Source organism: Epinephelus moara, chromosome 2 (genome assembly GCF_006386435.1).
Source record: "Epinephelus moara isolate mb chromosome 2, YSFRI_EMoa_1.0, whole genome shotgun sequence".
NCBI classification, from domain to species: domain Eukaryota; kingdom Metazoa; phylum Chordata; class Actinopteri; order Perciformes; family Serranidae; genus Epinephelus; species Epinephelus moara.
This window is the reverse complement of record NC_065507.1, coordinates 15,227,344-15,246,725: the sequence shown is the minus strand read 5'-3', so window position 1 is coordinate 15,246,725 and position 19,382 is coordinate 15,227,344. Positions and strand designations below refer to the sequence as shown.

General features: G+C 39.3%; 1 protein-coding gene across 2 annotated transcripts in view; it reads left to right on the top strand.

Annotated features, from left to right (window-relative positions):
- LOC126401898 (cGMP-dependent 3',5'-cyclic phosphodiesterase) overlaps positions 1 to 17,191 on the top strand; it is a 225,118-nt gene extending 207,927 nt beyond the window's left edge. For both annotated transcript variants that reach the window (XM_050063456.1, XM_050063464.1), the window contains exons 19-31: positions 618 to 730; positions 5,329 to 5,406; positions 5,542 to 5,664; positions 5,751 to 5,821; positions 6,185 to 6,307; positions 6,399 to 6,486; positions 7,779 to 7,826; positions 8,480 to 8,554; positions 8,671 to 8,770; positions 10,050 to 10,162; positions 12,274 to 12,312; positions 12,448 to 12,554; positions 13,704 to 17,191. In XM_050063456.1, coding sequence (XP_049919413.1) covers positions 618 to 730; positions 5,329 to 5,406; positions 5,542 to 5,664; positions 5,751 to 5,821; positions 6,185 to 6,307; positions 6,399 to 6,486; positions 7,779 to 7,826; positions 8,480 to 8,554; positions 8,671 to 8,770; positions 10,050 to 10,162; positions 12,274 to 12,312; positions 12,448 to 12,554; positions 13,704 to 13,938 — 1,313 coding nt within the window. In that variant the 3' untranslated portion in view covers positions 13,939 to 17,191. The remainder of the gene's footprint in view (positions 1 to 617; positions 731 to 5,328; positions 5,407 to 5,541; positions 5,665 to 5,750; positions 5,822 to 6,184; positions 6,308 to 6,398; positions 6,487 to 7,778; positions 7,827 to 8,479; positions 8,555 to 8,670; positions 8,771 to 10,049; positions 10,163 to 12,273; positions 12,313 to 12,447; positions 12,555 to 13,703) is intronic.
- The last annotated feature ends 2,191 nt before the right edge of the window (positions 17,192 to 19,382 follow it).

The window sequence follows — 19,382 nt, the reverse complement described above, 5'->3', positions numbered from 1 at the left end:
TGGTTCGGGGTTGTCAGTTTCCTCAATGATAGAAAAGGTTCACATAAGGAAAAAGGTTGGGAATCACTGCTCTACAGTGCCTACTCTTCCTTTTTCCTTTTAAAAATGAAGCAAGGTTTCCTCACAGGTGCTCTCCCAGAATAGCACAAAGAGTTGTTACATCACAACCTTTGCTCCTAAATGTTGAAGTGCATAAAGTGCACCCATCCTCAGTCTGCTCCATACTTAGAAATTACAGAAACCTCAGACACTGATGGTGCTCCCTTCTTCTTGCTGCGAGCAGACGAACTTTAGATGCTGTGTGATTTGTCTCCATACAGAAAACTGTCAGATTAAGAGTTTAAATTCAGGTCTTTTTATGTGTAATTAGCATCAGCTGCAGTGTGAAATTAATTTAAGTTAGCAGCCCTATTTGATTCAACGTCTGTTCTGCACCTCCCAAACTGTTGCATTCTGGGCCTCATTTTCTCGTCCTTGACTCTCTCCGTTTTTCTTCATCAACTTTCCCTTCTTCCCTCTCTTCAACTCATTGCCTCCCTCATTGTCTCACCTTCTTTTTCCCCTCTCCCTCTTTACCTCTGTCCTCCTCTACTTTCTTTGAATCGTCCTCCCTCTAGAGGTGATTGGGGTGGCAGAGCTGGTGAATAAAATGAACGGGCCGTGGTTCAACCGCTTTGATGAGGACCTGGCCACGGCGTTCTCCATCTACTGTGGTATCAGCATCGCCCATGTAAGTCTCCTCTCCCGCTGAAAGAACTGACTCACTGTAACCTTTACATTTTTCTTTTTTTGTCTTATTTATTTATTTTTTATTCAAAGAAATTATATAACATGGTAATAGTGAAGTAACAAATCATGAAAGAGCGAAAGAAGATAAAATATTAAAGAAATGTTAATAAAATTATAAAAATGTAAAGACAAATATGAGTTCATGGGATATAATTTGTTGATAACTGATATAATATAGGTCAGAGGATGCATTATACCAACATAGGACACAGCAACATATGTACCATAAATACACACAGTCACACAGATACACACCCATGTGCATACCCGTGCAAAATGACAAAGACATCAACACCCTTAAAGGTCCAGTGTGTAGGATTTAGGGGGATATATTGGCAGAAATGGAATATAATAAAATAAGTTTTCTTTAGTGTATAATCACCTGACAATAAGACTCGTTGTGTTTTCATTACCTTAGAATGAGCCGTTTATATCGATGTCGGGAGCAGGTCCTCATCCGCAGAGATCACCATGTTGCACACCATGTTTCTACAGTAGCCCAGAACGGACAAACCAAACATTGGCTTGAGACAGGGCCATTCACCTCAGCGACAATAGCTACCAGCACTTTGGAGAAGTTGAGACAAATAATTCAGCTCCTGCTTTAAAACATCTGGATCTTAAGTTATTAGAGAAATAAGCTGAGCACACATTGGCAGGTGCTGGGCGCGTGGCCAGTGTGACCAATGTAACCAATGTATCCAGTGGCGCGTGGCCACTGGATACACTGAAGAAGGCTTAGGCCGAAACGCGTCTGTCATTTTGTTTGGCTGTGTGTTGCCCTATTAAATCCTAGATTTTGACTCTAGTCTTTTGTGAGTGCTGTTGCCTACTAGTTTCTTTAGAAACACAGATTTAAAATGCAAAACTACTTCTGTAAGTGTTTTTACTGGTGTAAGTCGCCATGTTTTTTGTTTTGGAGAGGAAGAGACCACTGCACATAGTTTGGCTCACAGTAAAAAACCTCCTGAACGTCTGGTTATCAAGGAAAATAGGGGAGCACACATTTGCAAGTACTGGCCAAGCGGCCTGTTTGCGACGTGTCAAACAGTGTAGGAAAAACACTGATTTGTAACGTGAAACTGTTTTAGCGCTTTTACCGGTTTAAATCATCTGGTCAGATTGTTTTTGATAGGAAGGGACCTCTGCGGATAATGTGGTTCCTGGTTAAAACCTCCTGATGAATGAACAATGAAGGAATTCTAACCAGGAGCGGTCGCAGCTGGTTGTAATCTGCAACCCTCATTGCTAAATCCCCCAAAATCTTACACACTGTTCCTTTAATATCATATTATGTTGTCTTAGTTTTTACATCCGACAGGAGGGTCTTTGGAAATATTGCATGTTGTATACCTCACCCATTTTCTCTCTCTTTCTTTAACGATATGAACTTATTTTCTAATTCTCACAATTATACATTTTATTTACAAGATCCCTCCATTTAGAGTTAATTAGCTTTTATATTTTTTGGTTCGGTGTGTTGAATAACAAAAGATGTCTGGTCAAATTGTTTCTAGTCTCATTTATCAAACCGTCAACACGTGAAAAACAAATATGCTACGAGCCAAGCATATTAATGATAAAGTGCATAAACAGCACAGCTGCGTCTCACTTTAAAACAGAAGACAGCCTCTATCACTTTCCCTCATTATCTCTGTTAGCAGCAGCATGAAACATTAAAAAGAAATAAATGCAGCATTTCTTAAGCTGCACATTCACCTCCGTACTCATTGTAAACAATCCGAGGTCATTAACTCAGCTTGATTTTAAACGTAATGTTTAATAATGTCATCTCTAAAAGCTCTGTGCGCCATAATAGTCCTTAATTAAATTTGTCTGCATGTGAGGAAGAAAGGGAGGTGTAGAGAATAAGCCTTTACAGTGTATCCATCATTAGGAGTCTGTTGCTCCTCAGAGCAGTGTGGTAGATCTTTTGTTAGCGCTGTCAGAGAGATCGATCCTGTCGGCATCAGTTCAGTGGGAGCAAAATGCTCAGTCACGGCAGAGCTGAGCGAAGCCTCAGGGGAAATTTAAAGAGATTCGGTCTGTGATAGAACTGAGTGGCTTTTATGGTGTTGTTCATAAGCATTGTATGACTGCTGCAAACCCATTAACACGCATTCTGCTGCGCCAGCATATGTAGCTCATGAAGACAATGATGAAGATGGGCTATTATGTTTATACTGTGAGGGTGTTTATCGTCGACATTGATTTCTAATTGTTAGAAAATCTGTCAGAATCTTCAACAACCCAGTATTTATTACAATCTCGTATCTTGTTTTCCATTTGCCGTACAACAGGTTTTTCAGAATGTGATGATGAAACTTCGTCACCCTGTTTTTCATTACCTTTTACCAGAACATGGTGGATTAAAATTGTTTTTTAAATGGATTTTTCCTGCATTCACAATTGCACTCAGGCCGTCACACAATTGATTTGAGCAATTTAGACAATTATAAGGGAATTAAATGGTTAGTTGACTGATTATAAAGCATGTTTACAATTGATTTCACATAATGTGCCATAAGGAAGGCGTTGTAATGGAGGCTGAATTAAATCAGAGGCACTGGATGAAAGAAGGAAGCAAGGAAGGAAGGGAGGAGAAGAAACAGCTGAGACAGTACAGCTGCGATGATATTCAGCATTTCCGATTCACCTTCATTTTAAGTGGCTCTTGTAGCATCTGACCTTTGCATGACTGCAGGTACTCAATAGTTTATCTACAAACTATAAAGATATTTGATTGGAAAAATAATTGCCTTCTAGGCAGCTCGTTAATCATTCAAACATGCCCACATGCATTATGTATCAGTGCTTACGATGCATCATGGTGAAACAGTGTACTGCATGTTGGGGCACAAATACATACAGCAGGGTGATCTATGATAAGCAGGAGAGCAGGAGCAGGAGTTTGGGATTGATGCTCTCCTGAAGATACTGTTAGAAAACATTTATGCTTACTTTAAAGCAGTGGCTCCCAACTGGTTGTACATGGGTCCATTCTGAATGGACCACAAGTGACTTGTAAACGAGTCAAGTTTGTATAAAAACACACTTCATTTTTAAGTACAGCAAATTTCTGGTTTTTATTTTGATGTGTTTCCTGCTGTAGATTGAGTGAACAACAGACAGCTACTTAACAGAGAGCGCGACGACATGGCCACATACTAGTATGACGCTGAATACATTAAACTGTGTGAACTTTGAACTAATGACGAAGGAGAAATCTGGACCCCAGTTGGGGACCCCTGCTTTAAAGGAATACTTCAGCCTCCAAATGATCATTTGTACTTTAATTACTCACCCTGTGTTAAGATGAATTTGTGGAAAACAAAAAGTTTTCCTTTCATGCCTCCTCTGTGAAGAAAGAATCCAAAAACAGAGAAAATTCTTTATGAATTGCAGTAAAAGGGGTCTGCTTAGTACTTCCCAGTCACTTCACTAAAACCTTGCTATTTGAAACACGTCAGTAAAAACTCGTCTATGTACAGCCGACTAGAATGCCTGGGCTTGCGCATGCATTTCAGTCAGGAGAGACAGAAGAATGACATAAAGATGAAGTTTAATGTGAAATATAAGTGTACAGATTAACAGATGATTTGTGCTGATAAGATTTTAACAAAAGTCTTTGGCGCTGAGACACCAGAGGTACATTATTTGTGATCGAGGGACATCAGAGCGGCAGCAAGATAATCCCCCCATGGAGTCTAGACACAGGTGGAGGTGGAGGTGGCTGATGACTTTGGTCGATGACTGCTGAGGCGAATAGAGGCTGCATCCGAGAAGACGAGGTGGTGATGGGGAGGTGGAGGGTACACACAGCAGCAGCATGAAAGGACTGCGGGCAGAAAAAGAGCCATATTTAAAATGAGGGGCAGTGATATAACAGCTGATGACTCGATTGACAGCTGCAGACACTGACAGCCAGGGATAGAGCGTGAGCATGTGTGAATAGCAGAGTGAGGAAGAAAGTTAGAGCCTAAGCATAAGAAAGTATTGTCTTCCTGACTGAACTTTCGCTAGAGCTTCATTTGAACTTATGTTCAGGATGCGCTACCTGTAGGCAGATGTGTTTTATATTCTAACTTTGTGGTGAAAATGCACATGTTTGGGAAGCACTGAGCATACGACTGGATAAATGAGACTTGGATTATACCGCAGGAGTTGTGTGAGAGTTTGTAAACGGCGTTTCGATAAGCTTATGCTGTTAAACACGGCCTCCTTGAACTGCAATTCATCAAGAATTTTCTCAGTTTTTGGATTCTTTGTTCACATTGGAGGCATGCAAGCAATCTAAATTTTCTTCTGACTCCAAGGTTACACAGGGAGAGTAATTTATTATATTAAAATCAAGCTCTTTTGGATGCCAAAGATCAAACACCATCTCAGTTTACCCAGCTATCTTTTTCAAAATACAGAAAAAGAAGAAGCAAGTTTTTGGCTGTAACTTAACTCTGCATCATATAACCAGGGATCTGTGACAGTAAATAAACTATGATTTGTTATGGTGTAACTGTAATATGATGTTTGTTCCTCTAGTCTCTGCTGTACAAGAGAGTCCATGAAGCTCAGTTCAGGTCCCACCTGGCCAATGAAATGATGATGTACCACATGAAGGTAAAATCACATTCATGCATCTCACTCACTCACGCACACACACACACACACACACACACACACTCTCGACGGGTTGTATTTACTGACTCTGTCCCTATATTTTACTCAATATGATTCAGTATGTGTATGTTGTAGGTTTCAGAGGAAGAGGTCACTAAGCTGCTGGTGACGGGGATTGAACCCGTCAAGGAGATCCACCCCTGCTTCGCCGAGTTCACGTACACGCCTCGCTCCCTGCCTGATGACACCACGCCGCTGGTAAGAGACAGAGGTTGAGAGGAAAAGTGGGAAAGAGTGTTTGAAGGAGGTAACAAATTAACTGATGCTGTTATTTGTGTCTGCAGTGCGTCCTCAGTATGTTTGAAGACATGGGTTTCATCAACACCTACAAGATTGACCTGCACACTCTCGCCAGGTCTGACAGCTCCATCAGTTCATATATGAAGTTTGAGAGCGTGTGTGTATGAGTGTGTCTCCCAAGTAACAACACTGACAAGACATTGGTCTGAATTGATCAGTACAGATGAAAATTATTGTGTTTAGAGTCAAATTTATACTTTAAACCTTGGTTAGAATCGACAGTTTCTGGTGCTGCTTCATCTGCATTGCAGTAGAGACATAATATGGTTGCTTTTGATAACTTTCTTTAGTACTTTTTATTTAATAGAAAAGAAAGAAACAGAACACGAACAATAAAATCATTCTACTCATGTGCTACGTGCCTCACTAGCTGCATGCTGCGTTGTAGGTGATAATTAAACTCCTGCTTTGGTGTCAGGTTCTGTCTGATGGTGAAGAAAGGCTACAGGGACCCTCCGTACCACAACTGGATGCACGCCTTCTCTGTCTCACACTTCTGCTACCTGCTCTACAAAAACCTAGGGCTGTCCAACTACCTCGAGTACGTATTGAACACATTTCCCCGTGGTGACACAAGTAGCCAAAGTTTAGTTGTTTCAATCCTTTACGTTCGTTCTTTCTTCTTTGTTTAGGGATATAGAGATTCTAGCTCTCTTTGTCTCCTGTATGTGCCATGACCTGGACCACCGTGGCACCAACAATTCTTTCCAAGTCGCCTCAGTAAGACAAATGATGTTTCGGCTTTATTAGAGGGCTTACAAGAACTAGTTTCTGCATGTTTACAATATTAATGTTATTGTCAAATTATATATTGTGGGCGGGGCAACACAATGGTTTGAGTTGAAGGTGTGAGAAAGAATAGTATCAGTAACATTGTTAACACTGTGCTACATTACAGAGAAATACAAAACCGTACTAATGAACCTTCATTAATATAGGCCTATATTTTATCTACAAGTGCACATCACACACTGAGCGAGCCGCCTGTTAATGACGCTGTGGGCAAAGCAGTAATGATTGTGCTAAGTGGCTAATGGGCATGTAGCTACTTCCATGTTTCAGATGATACGTCATGTTTGTAGTCGACCAATGAAGATGAGTTTACATATCACCTTGGGTTCGTCATTCACCTTCTCAAAATGATCTCACACTTTGGATTTCCTGCCCGACATGTTATTAACCACCTGGGCGCTGGGTGCTACCCTACTGCCTTTTTTGTGCCAGTTTTCAAGAGAGTGGTGGCAGGTTGCGTCTGAGGTTGCTAAGCAACCTTAACAAGCATCATATAGCCTTTTTATCTGAAATCCTGAGTGCAGAGCTGATCTTCTTCCAGGCGCTGTTTATAAGTGTGTAGGCCTATCGTCTATGGGACAGATGTAAAGCTCTGGGTAGCTCTGCACTAACATGATCAACTTTTCTGTATTTATCAGACTGAATATTTACTGAAGGGAAAGATATCTGTCGCCTGGATTTGAAAACCCATATCGTCCCCCCTGTGTTGACTCCATGGCTGCAGCCTTGGTACAAAGGGGAAAAAGGGAGAATGAATACACTGCTGCTCCACTACCCTCCTGAATAGAGTGTTTCAGGGCAGCACTGCAGTTGCACTCTGAAAATGCTGACTAGAAATTGACTTTTAGACACTCAAGGATGGAGAACATCAATAAGAGCCAGGCTCATGGTGATATGAGAGTCTGTGTATATCCCCGCCTGTGCATTCGCCCTGGTGAGACACTAAATGCCATTGTGATTAGAAACATGTTGCTCTGCTCCACTATAATCATGCATAACCCTCCGGCACCTAAATGACGCACACACCAACGCTCATTATGCAACAAAGGTCATCGATTTATCAGCTCCTTTTATGATTTTTCTATTTGAAGATTTATATTCAAGCCGACGAGCACAGTTAAAGAGCAGGATGTTATCGAAGGATGTTGTTCCATTTCATTCAATATATTGTGTACACAAAGGGGATTGTGTTTCATTTGTCTGTCTGTTTCTATTTTCAGCAATCTGTGCTGGCTGCTCTCTACAGCTCAGAGGGATCTGTGATGGAGGTAAACGCGCAACCAGTTACATCACATCACAGGGATGTGGGAAGGCTGACTGGAAAGCTATCAGAGCTGTAACAAGATGAGGGATCTGTGCCCAAATAAATTCATATATAAATCTTAATTGCGTATACACCCTCCGCTTTAGCTCTGTACAGTTCTGCCATAAATGATACAATCAGAAACATGTTTTTTAAGTTTATTGCTGAGGTCATAGTCATAGGTGGTGGACTCTATTATGCTGAGAGGTGTTTCTATTGTTGATTCGTTCTCCCCTTTTACACACACGTCAGGGCTAGAATATTAGAAACACCTCTGAATATAATGCATTTCAAACCAAAAACTATACCTTCATGCTGTGGAGTGCGTTTTCTTATACAATTAACTTAGTAGACTGAGAAAAGACAGTCTACTCATACTCATATATTCCTTCCTTGTTGATGAACTTCAGTATGTGAGCTCGACTCATATTGTTTTGTACTGGTACGACACCTAGTGGCCAAAATCACACTTCTGTTCTTGCAGCAGTGATGAGGCACTGGGAGGCATGGAAATTGGCTGTGCTCATTGCATTGCAACATGACTCAACAATCCTTTAGAGGCAGCATTTTTCAATTGTACTCACTCCTTTTCCCATCATGCTCTATTTGCCATGACAGAGACATCACTTTGCCCAGGCCATCGCCATTCTGAACACTCACGGCTGCAACATCTTCGAGAAGTTCAACAGGAAGGTGAGATATAAAATCTGGCATCTGACATTCACACATTGCAAATGCCTCTCACTTTTAATTTCCATTTACTTAATTCAGCTAGATAAATTTGTTTTTTATGGTTTTCGTTTTTTTAGGACTACTCGCGCATGCTGGATTTGATTCGAGACATCATTCTGGCGACGGACCTGGCTCACCACCTTCGCATTTTCAAGGACTTGCAGAAGATGGCTGATGGTACGTGCCATTAGTTTAATTTGCAAAGCCTCTTGCAAAGTCTCTGCACTCTTAAATATTATTCATAGGGTTAGTTTATCACCATAAAAAATAGTCAGCTGACAACTTATTTTAAGAAGTTGGTCAAAATCAAAAACATTTGACATTTTTAAGAAGGATGGAATTTTAAAAAAAAAATAAGTTTGACCCCAAAATATTATCACAACTTTTGGATAAATATTAAGTTAATTCAACTTAATTAAGTTTTTTGAGGTCAAAGCAAACCATGTTGGTTGTCCTAAGCTGAGTTTGTCAGACTATAAATACTAATAGGATTTACTTTACAAGGCCAGAGTTGGAACTACTTAAAAAGATGCATGCAAATTGTTACCTTGATTTTTTTAGAGTGTACTTTTGTTTTAAACTAACAACTCTGAACCGCAAAGGAGGCTTGGTTCCAATTCTTGGTCCAGAGTGGTGTCACCAAAACCAATGTATTTGTTTTTCCTTAAATTAGACTGAGGTGATTTCAGAAGAGAAAAATATGTAACATGATTGATACCAAAATATACAGTATTGCATATTAGAAATGTTCCATTTTGATCATTTTGTGATCAATAACAAGTAAACCCATGCAGTTTTTGTTCATTTTTTGGCTAAATATGCAGCCTGTGAAATGATGAACCATTTCCTCGGCTGGCACCTTCTTTGTGCCACACAAAAGGCACACACTGACTACAGATTTTCATTATCTTGTGAATTCCTTTTCAAAGATCCGAGGTCAAACTCGCAGTATTCATTTCTGACATTCTTGGTTATCCTCTTCTTTCATTGGACTGTTTACCCCTTTCAGGAGACAGTTGTGTACTTCGCTCTTATATAATATAATTGGCTGTAACCTCCTGGCCAGCGGTTTGTTACGCCTGAATGCAACCAATTATAAGTTATCCAGAGTGGATGTCTCCTCAGTGGAATCAATTTTGTGCTGTTAAAGTAATTCAAGGACATTAAAAGCTCCTAAATGAGTTAGTGACTGCTTTGCAGTGCGTAACGTGTCAATCATGGAGGGAGATAGTTCGACCAAACACAGAGTGGAAATAAACAGAGTAAAGACGCCACTGAAACGTCGCTTCTTCCCACCAAATAAACAAACTGCTTGTACATAACATTCAGCCGTGGCCTTTATTCATCAGTTTATATCAACACATAATAACCTCAGATCTTCACAAAGCTGTCATTTAATTAACTGCCAATGTAAATGTGTAAATGCATCTTAGATATGTGCATGTGTGTGTTTCAGACGGATACAACCCCAAAAGCCGTAACCACCGCTCCATGCTGCTGTGCCTGTTGATGACATCGTGTGACCTGTCAGACCAAACCAAGGGCTGGAAAACCACACGCAAGATTGCTGTCAGTTCATTGTCTGAAACTATGTCTACACTTTATACTGTATCTTTACATATGTGAAGCTGAATGTGTTGTGTTTTTAATATGACCTACAACACAAGAAAGATGCTCTGGCGCATTCGTCCGTTCTTCACCATGTTAGGAAATATTAGGTTTAAAGGTCCAGTGTGTAGGATTTAGTCAGGGGCGTGAATAGAAACAGTGCAGGCAGTGTGGTTGCACTGGGGCCTGTGAGTTGTAGGGGCCTGATCACCACCTAGTGTGTTTGAATTAGAATTTTATTTGCACACAAGATGTGATAAAAACATGGACATGAAAATAAACATGGTAGGGATTGTGCCCGAGGGGGCTTATGGTGAAAGCTTCCCCTCTAGAATTTCACATCTCTTCTACAAAGAGTATTTCTGTCCTAAACATAAGAGTATAACAGACATAACAAGCAGTTGTAATAATCACAGAAACAGAAACATACACAGAACACATAAATTGTTCAAAAAAGAACTGAACAAATCAAAATTGGGGTGATTTTATATATGCTCTCAAAAATGTAAACAAATCTACATCAAAATGATATGCTTATTCTACATAAAATATAAAATATTGTAATTTAACTAATTTAATTTAACTATAAAAACTATTTAGTTAAACTAATAATTTCCTATTTTCATTTGTAGTTTTTGGCATTTACAGATATGTAATGATGATTGCTGGGTAATATGTAGCTTGATGTTGTTCAATATCAAGTCTCAGTTTAATTATGCAACGAAGGCAAAACGATTTACAGGAGATAGTTTAGGTGCAAAATCTCTCAAGACCGACAAACTGGGCACATCTGCAAGCGGGTATCCTCCTGAGACCCAAACTTCTGTTTGATATGCATTTTTATTTTCTCCTAGCCATTTGGGATCAGTAGGACCGGACAAGAATAAAAAAACTAAACACTGTCAACAACGATAAAGTCCCAATGTCCTCAAATGAGAAGATCATAAAGTCCCACTGTCCTTCAATGAGCTGACGATAAATTCCCGACATTTTTAAATGAGTACTTTCTAATTAACAGCGTCTTAGCTTGTTACCGTTGCTAAAATTGGTAAAGTTTGTAAGGCATATCAAACTACAAACATCATAAATCATCATAAATAAAAAAGTGTAAATTATCAAATGTGATCAGGTTTTGGACCGCGTCCACTTTTTTGTCAGCTGCAGACTGACTTGGCAGAGATGGCTGCCATCTTGTTTTTACACAGATTAGTGTATTGTGGTTTTACCGCCACTAGATGGCACAAAAAAGTGTCCACGAATTAGGACAACAGGTCCAAACAAAAAGAAAAGGGTAGACGTGATGCAGTGAAAGGACTGTAGTTTATATACTGTCTCTGTTAGTTAACAAGCACAAGCACATTTCTCCACTGTGTTACAGCAGCTCTTATTTTCAGCAGTGCATTCCTAAAGATTTCCAATTCCCAGAGACTATAGAGTAACACTGACCCCTTTCTGGGACAATAAAGATTATGAGATGCTTAGCTGTACAGTTGGAAACAACCATTATTTTCTACTCTGTCGAAATGCACTCCATTTTAAGGATTACGTTTAATCTTGGTCTGCCCCCCTTTTCAACACCAAACCCCTGACCCTTGTCCTAAATCCTGCACCCTAAATCTCCAAACACCTAACACCTACAGCAAATGCACTGTAATCCTTACGCCCAATACTGAAAGCACATTTCTGTTTAATTCTGGGTCTACCTTGTGTACATTTTTACTGGTGAAAGAAATACATGGGGATTAATGAAAAAACAGCAGTCACACCAAAAATTGAAATGTAATAAAGGGGAATGACATTTTATCCTAGATTAGGGCATTGTTGTGATTCAGTACAGTCAAATTACAGTTATGTTTGCAAATACGTCTCCCAAAGCTAAAACCCAGACAGGTTTGCATCAAATATGGTGTTTAAAATTTTATTTACGCTCATTTTAGAGTGAAATGAAAATCTAAATATCCGAATTACGATGTCAATAAGGAGTAAGTAAATAAGTAAACTGTATTTTAAGTGGACTCAGTGTCACTGTGAGTATGAGACTGTAACAGATGTCGGCCTCTTTCTGTCCACAGGAGCTGATTTATAAAGAGTTCTTTTCTCAAGGAGATCTGGTATGTGTCAGTGCTCACTTGCCGTTAAATGCCATGTGAAATGATTTAATAAGTGGCTGAAGTGTGTGTCACTTTACACTGTAGAAAGCCCATTACTCATGTCTCTCTGTATTGTGTTTGTGTGTGTGTGTGCAGGAAAAAGCCATGGGGAACAGGCCGAGTGAGATGATGGACAGAGAGAAAGCGTACATCCCAGAACTACAGATAAGCTTCATGGAACATATCGCCATGCCCATTTACAAGTGCGTATGAAGAGCAGAACCCTTCAATCACGTATCAGTTTGTCAGGCCTGACATAGCAAGTTTTAAATACAAAGAGAGAGGTTAAAATTGTCAAGGAGGAATCCCCTATTTATGCTCAACACAGATAAAAATTCCCTCGTCCCTCGGCTTTAAAGAGCATTTAAGTTTCTTTCAGCTTCTTGTTTTGGTTCTATGACCCCATCATCTTCATTTTTTGCCACAACAGGCTCCTGTTTTCAGTGAAAAATGCTCTGATATACTCAGTGTACGCTACCTGACCAGCATCAAACAGCACACAGACACAGTGAGTGATAAAGTGGAGCATTTAGCAGCCAGATATTTCCCTCAGGAGCAAAACAGAGCTGAAAAAGTGAATATTGGGCTGACATTCAGTCAGGCAGCCAGGAACATGACACTAATGAATAAGAGTGTTGCTCAGTGTCTGCTGGATATGTAAATAAGCAACTGGTTCCCAACATGTTTGCTGTGTTAACTTTATGAGGTGACTTGTCAGTATTTTGGCTGCAGCCTGTTGCACTTCCCACAAGTGGCCAAAAAAAGTAGTTATTTCATGTTTGTTTGTTTGAAATGCTGTGATAAAAGAACACCAAATTATACTGTTGAAAATAAGACATGCAAGATAATAGAGTACATAAAATGAAGTCGAAAGAACATGCAGTTAAAGATATACTATAATATTATGCAGGATTTTACTACTCATACAGAAGTAATCACCAATGTGTCGCTAATTTCACATCTCCAAAATGTTCGTAAGCGTTTCTCCCATCAAGTCTGTTTTTATAGATCACAACTTCTGCGTGGGAAGTGGTGTATGCCTCTTTCAAGCCTTGTTTTGTGCGTACATAATGTTTATAAATGAGACCCCAGGAGCCAAACTGTAAGCAGCAGGCATCCAAGAGACACAGCACCGAAAAAAAAAACATATATAGCGAGGCGAATTACCAAATGAGAGTGGGCTTGGTTTTTCTTGTACTTCCACTTTTGCTGGTCAGTGTGTTTACAAACAGCAACCAACAATCCTGCATAGCACACCTTTAAATTCTCGTTTTTACCTTTTTATTTTGGACTTTTATTGTAAAGTTATCACATCCTAACCCATGTGTCACCACTGCCCTCTGTCCTTTCAGGCTCTTATCTGAACTGTTTCCTGGGGCCACTGAGCTGTACGAGAGAGTGGCGGCAAATCGGGAGCAGTGGACCAAAGTGTCCCACAAGTTCACCATCCGTGGGTTGCCTAGCAACAACAGCCTAGACTTCCTGGACCAGGAATACGAGCTCCTGCAAGCCCAGGGTGCTTTCGGGAGCGACGACCACTGCCTCAACGGTTGCCTGGACGATGCAGACGGAGGGAGCGGTCAGTGACAACAGCGGGCTGCTGACAGTTTCTTGAAGTTTTCTGTGGTCCAATAAGAGGCCGAGGATACCTTTTTAGCGACCTGAGAGGAAGGGATCTCTCTGCTGTCAATCACTTAGATGCTTAGCAGGCCATGCAGAACGAACAGGACAAAGTTTCAAACTAATCGAATCAGACAAGCGATTTGAAATGAGCGGATCCATCTGAGCCGGTTCAGTGATTAGATGCTACATGTTGCTTGTGTCTCCAGTTCAGGAAAGCAGAAGGTGGTGACTTTTATCTTTTTCAGCAGCTATACTGGAAAAATAAGTTTTTAACCGCAACTCACACGTTCATTGACACAGTACTGATCCTGAATACGATTGTAAAAACACACACACACACTGACACACTGACACAAATATGTACATGCGCATACTGTTTAGACACACGACAGAGAAGAAAAAAAACAGTTCTTATGGAAAAAGACTACTTCAACATGTAACAGTGAGATAAAGTGCTATACTTTCTGTAAAATGTTTCATAATAGCTAATATTGATTTCAATGGCTCAGCTTTGTTCACACATAAGCAGCTGCCATAGTCCCTCACCTGATGCTTATGAATGCATGCTGTATGGACACCTCATGTATTATTCCTTTTATCTTTGTCAGTGCTGATTTCTCCATGGCTAAGGAATTAATGCAGTCCATTTTTATACCATCAGAACAGATTTTTGTATTCAGCTCTTCAAAAAATCTTGATTAATTCATCACCAAAAAGCTGTACAAGGGAGATTTAATTAATTTACTTAGACAGCGTTAAAACCCTCATGTGTACTGATTAACATTTCCTCATTTTGGGGAGGTTTAAGGGACAAATTGACAATCACTGATCAACGACGGAGTCACATATCCCTGGCCATAATAACCTTCTCCATGCATAAAACATTGAAACACAAACACACCCTGTGCATATTAACTGCATGCCACTGCATCAAGTAGGCATCTACACCTCAAACAAAGGTCGCCCATGACCTTAAAACACTTCCTCGTGAGTTTATTTTTCTCTGCCATCCCTCCCACTCCCTTGCACCGTGCTCACTCCCTTTTACTTTTCAGTTCACAGATTTCCTCATGAACCACGTTAGACAGAGAGCAACCGAAGCCCTTTAAAAGATCCATCTCATCTGTCAGTGTAAATGTGCCACAGTAGAGCGTGTTCTATGGAGTGTGTCATTGACTGTGTCATATGGATCTGCCTTATTGCGCATCTTTGCTGCCTTTCTTAGAGCTTTTAATATATGAAAATTGAAATAAAGAGTCTGTTTGGTATGTATGTTGTATATTTGTTATAGACATAGTTTGAGTATCAATGTGGTGGATGAATGATCACAATGCTCAACAGATGTATATTTGTGAAATACCTGTGTGAAGACCTCAGATGTCATGTTCACTTCTTTATATTTTAAATTATATATATAACAACCACCAGTGGATATTAGGCAGACCCAACGGCGTTTGTTTGTTTTATTTTTCAGTTCTCAATGCACCCAAAAAACAGTTTTAAAGAAGGAACTAGAGATGTAGCCATCATTGAAATGACTTTGTCCCGCAAGCATCGACAGTCCACTACTGCTGCATCCCAAAGGAAATGAAAATTAGAGTTCTCAGATTGTGCCTCGTGTAAAAAAACAAAAACAAAAAAAAGGGGAAGCCATGGGGTTTTGTGTTCCAATATGCCATATTCAGTTTTACCTTACGATGTTTAACATAGGAAATGCTGCAGAATAGTTACATGAAGAGAAACTTCTGTTATGGATACCACCGCTGTATGTAGGCTGTGCGTGGAGAGGTGAGAGCGTGCGAGCAGCCGAGTGGACGGATGAGTGGGTGTGTAGATGTGATGGAGAAAGAGAGAGAAAGCACGGGAGGTAGCTGAGATCAAGAGGATGATGTTTGCTTTAAAAAGCTGATGTTAAAAGTGATGATGCAGACGCAAACCTCAAGTGATCTTGCTCGAATCTCTTTAGTCGATAATGCTAATGAAGGTAGATTAAAGCAAAAATATTGGAATTGTAGGATTTAAAAATATAATTTTTCTTGAGAGTCTCTTGAATGTGCATTAGGGAGGAAGGTTAATCGGTGAGCAAAGTGGTTTGATGTGTGTTATACCTACATTGGGATGGATTTATGTGCTTCATGGACTGAATATTTTTTAGGATAAGTTTCTTAAAGGGCGTACAGACTCTCTCTCTCTTTCTCTCACGTGTGATTTCGCCTCTTGTATTATTTCTAAACCACCATTTCATATGTACCTGCCTTTTTCATGTGCAATATGAAGTGTCCGCCTCTGTGACTTTGCATAGATTCCTATGTAAATACCTATGCCTCTTGTTAAATTATTATCAGGTCTGAGTTTCCAAAGGCATTTCAGTGTTAGATCATGATAAAAAAAATCAAATGCCTGTCACAGTTTTAATCCTAAAATGCTTTTGGAAGTTCAGACCTAGGACAGTTTCTATACTGAGTGTGTATCTGTCCCTTTATGTTTTATTTTAGAGAGTCAGGGCTAAATGTGCCAAGCAAATGTTGTCTACTTCCTGGCCAAGCTGCAAATTGAAATTTATTTTTGTTCTCTAATGCTGGGGGGAAAGTCGAGGGCTGTGTTCGTATAAAACCTTTTTTGATCCATGACCGGGTCGGAAACTGCGGCTCATCCAGGAAGTATGACCCAATCTATTTCCCATCATCACAGATCAACGGGACTCTAACCTGTGATGTAACGTCATTGTAACGATCACCTGTGACATAATTGTTAAAAGTGGCAAAAAATAATTGCTGTAAATATCAAAGTTTTAAAAGAAAATGTTATTTGATTGTCTGTCATTATTACAATGGGAAGTATTTCAATTCTGTAATGTATTTAAAGTGGTTGCATCCTGTTCTCTTTTCTTTTCTTTTTTTTTTGACGCCATGTTTGAACAACCCCGAGCTTAGTGTTTTAGACAGAGGTGATGAAAGAAAAACATATGTGTATTTAGGTTATACATATGATACTCTGCCACAATTAAGAACCCAAATTAATCTGACTTGTATACATGATGCTTATACTGAGGACTAAAAGCAGTCATCTGTTAATTATTTGTTCTGTTGAGTTCTGAGTGCTGGTGGTCTTGTTCTTCTTCAGATGTAATGAACAAGGACATTTTTTGACAAGGAGACAAATGGATGAAATTTTGAGATTTTTTTCTCTTTCTTGGAATAAATCTGGTGAAATGCTCCTTTGGTTTCTGTCTCTAAAAGTGCACACAACACACACAAACTGTAGCTTCACCATGAGGTCAGGTGACATTAGGGCTCTGCAACACTGATTACGTCATCACAGTGACATCTCTGTTGATCCTGTTGGACTAACCCACATACTGATACTGTACAAGCATGCCCGGATTAACACACTGGGGGCCCTGGGGCAAAAAATCTACCACAGTCCACTACTCCCCTCTCCACATTCTGCATGTAGGTGAAGGAAAATTATCATAACTTGTTTGTACAATATCCAAAGCTCAAAGATGAGGCTTCAGTGAGGATATGACCACGTTATATTTAGCCTAGAAAATAATGTATTAACCTCATTAAACCAACCAACTGAGGTAAAATGAAATTAAACAGAAATTTGTTTGGGAATATGCATCACTTAAGAATTTGACAAAGGTCCATTGGAAGGGTTTTACACTAATGTTATGCCTAGAATGTTGCCTATGTCCATACACGTCTGTATTTAATTAAATTAATTAAATTAAACCAATTAAAATGTGAAAACCTTGCTAGAAACACAAGCTATTTAATTTGAAATAATTACATTTTGTTTATTTGTTTATTTATTTAACCTTTATTTAATTAGGAAGTCCCATTGAGATTGAAAATCTTGTTTACAAAAGACACCTGGCCGAGGTAGCAGCCAATCAAAACATGTTCAAAATGCAACAAATACAACATATAATACAAAAATCCACAATAAAACAACAACTATTCAAACATAGTGGCCTTTCAAGAAAAACAAGCACGTCTCTATCGCCACATTATTTATGCTGCCCATAAATTCATCAATGGATTTAAGTGTTTCTAATTTTAGATCTATTTAGAATTTGGCATCTCTGTGAAAATCTGAAAGTATGGCTGCCCACTACTGTAGCTCACCTAATAAAGCAGGCGCTCCATGTATTGGGTCCTTGACGCAGCAGCTGTGGGCTCAATTCCAACCCACGGCCCTTGGAGCATGTCATTCCTACTCTCATGCTATAGCTGCTCTGTCAAATAAAGGCAGAAAGTCCCAAAAAATATCTGTAAGAAATCAAATCTAAAGGTATTCCAGGTCGTAAGAGAACCCATGAATTTTCTGTGGGAGTAATATTTGATTTATAAATTTGAGAAGAGGGACATAAACATACAGACTTTGCATGCAGAGTTATGCAAGTACATATTGCACCAATAAGACCAGGGCCATTTAAATTAAAAATACAAAAAGCAGAAGAGCTAACATACACATCCCCCTTAAAAGCAAATGAATCCCAAACATACTGAACCACAAAATCTTAATCTGCCAAGAGGTGCAGCCAGAGAGGAGTCCATACAGCTTGTCCAAACACTCAGACAGCACATCACAGCCCAAACCCACTCAACAGCACCAAATTAAGCTGGAACCAAAAGAAAACTCCCAACAAGACATATGGTAAATCACAGTGGTGGTCTTTACACCAGAAAATTCTCTGACAGCAACAGAGAAAAATCAAATAAAACCTTAAATTAAGAAACAATTTTACTTTACAATTTGCACATGTAGATAATGTAACACTGATAGGGGGAGGGGCAGCAGTTGTACTTTTAATACTATAATTATTTTCTTCTGACAATATTTCTTTACTTGAGTAAAAGTTTGAGTGCTTGGACTTTTAACTGTACTGGTGTATTGTTTCGTGGTGGAAGAAGTATTAAGATCAAGTAGCAATATAACTGTAAAAATAGTCAATTGCAAGGGAAGGTCCTGCATCTAAAATTGTACTTACAGTAAGTTCATTTACAAATGTATCTGCAACAAGATGTACCTTAAGTTTCAAATGTAAAAGTACTCATTATGGACCCTTACAGTGTTATATTACAATAAAATAAGATATTATTTTTGCAGTTTTACTTTACAGTATGCACTTGTAGATAATGTACCACTGACAAGGGACTATTCTGCAGTATTTTTACTTTTGATAATATAAATACATCCCTCTGGCATTATTTCTTTACTTGAGTAAAAGTTTGAATGCTCTAACATTTACTCAAAATGGTGTGGAAGAAGAAGTAGCAATATAACTCAATAAAAATAGTCCATTGCATGTAAAAAATCCTGCATCAAAAATCTGATTTAAGTTAAATTACAAATGTATCTGCAACAACATGTATTTTAAGTCACACTCATTATGCACC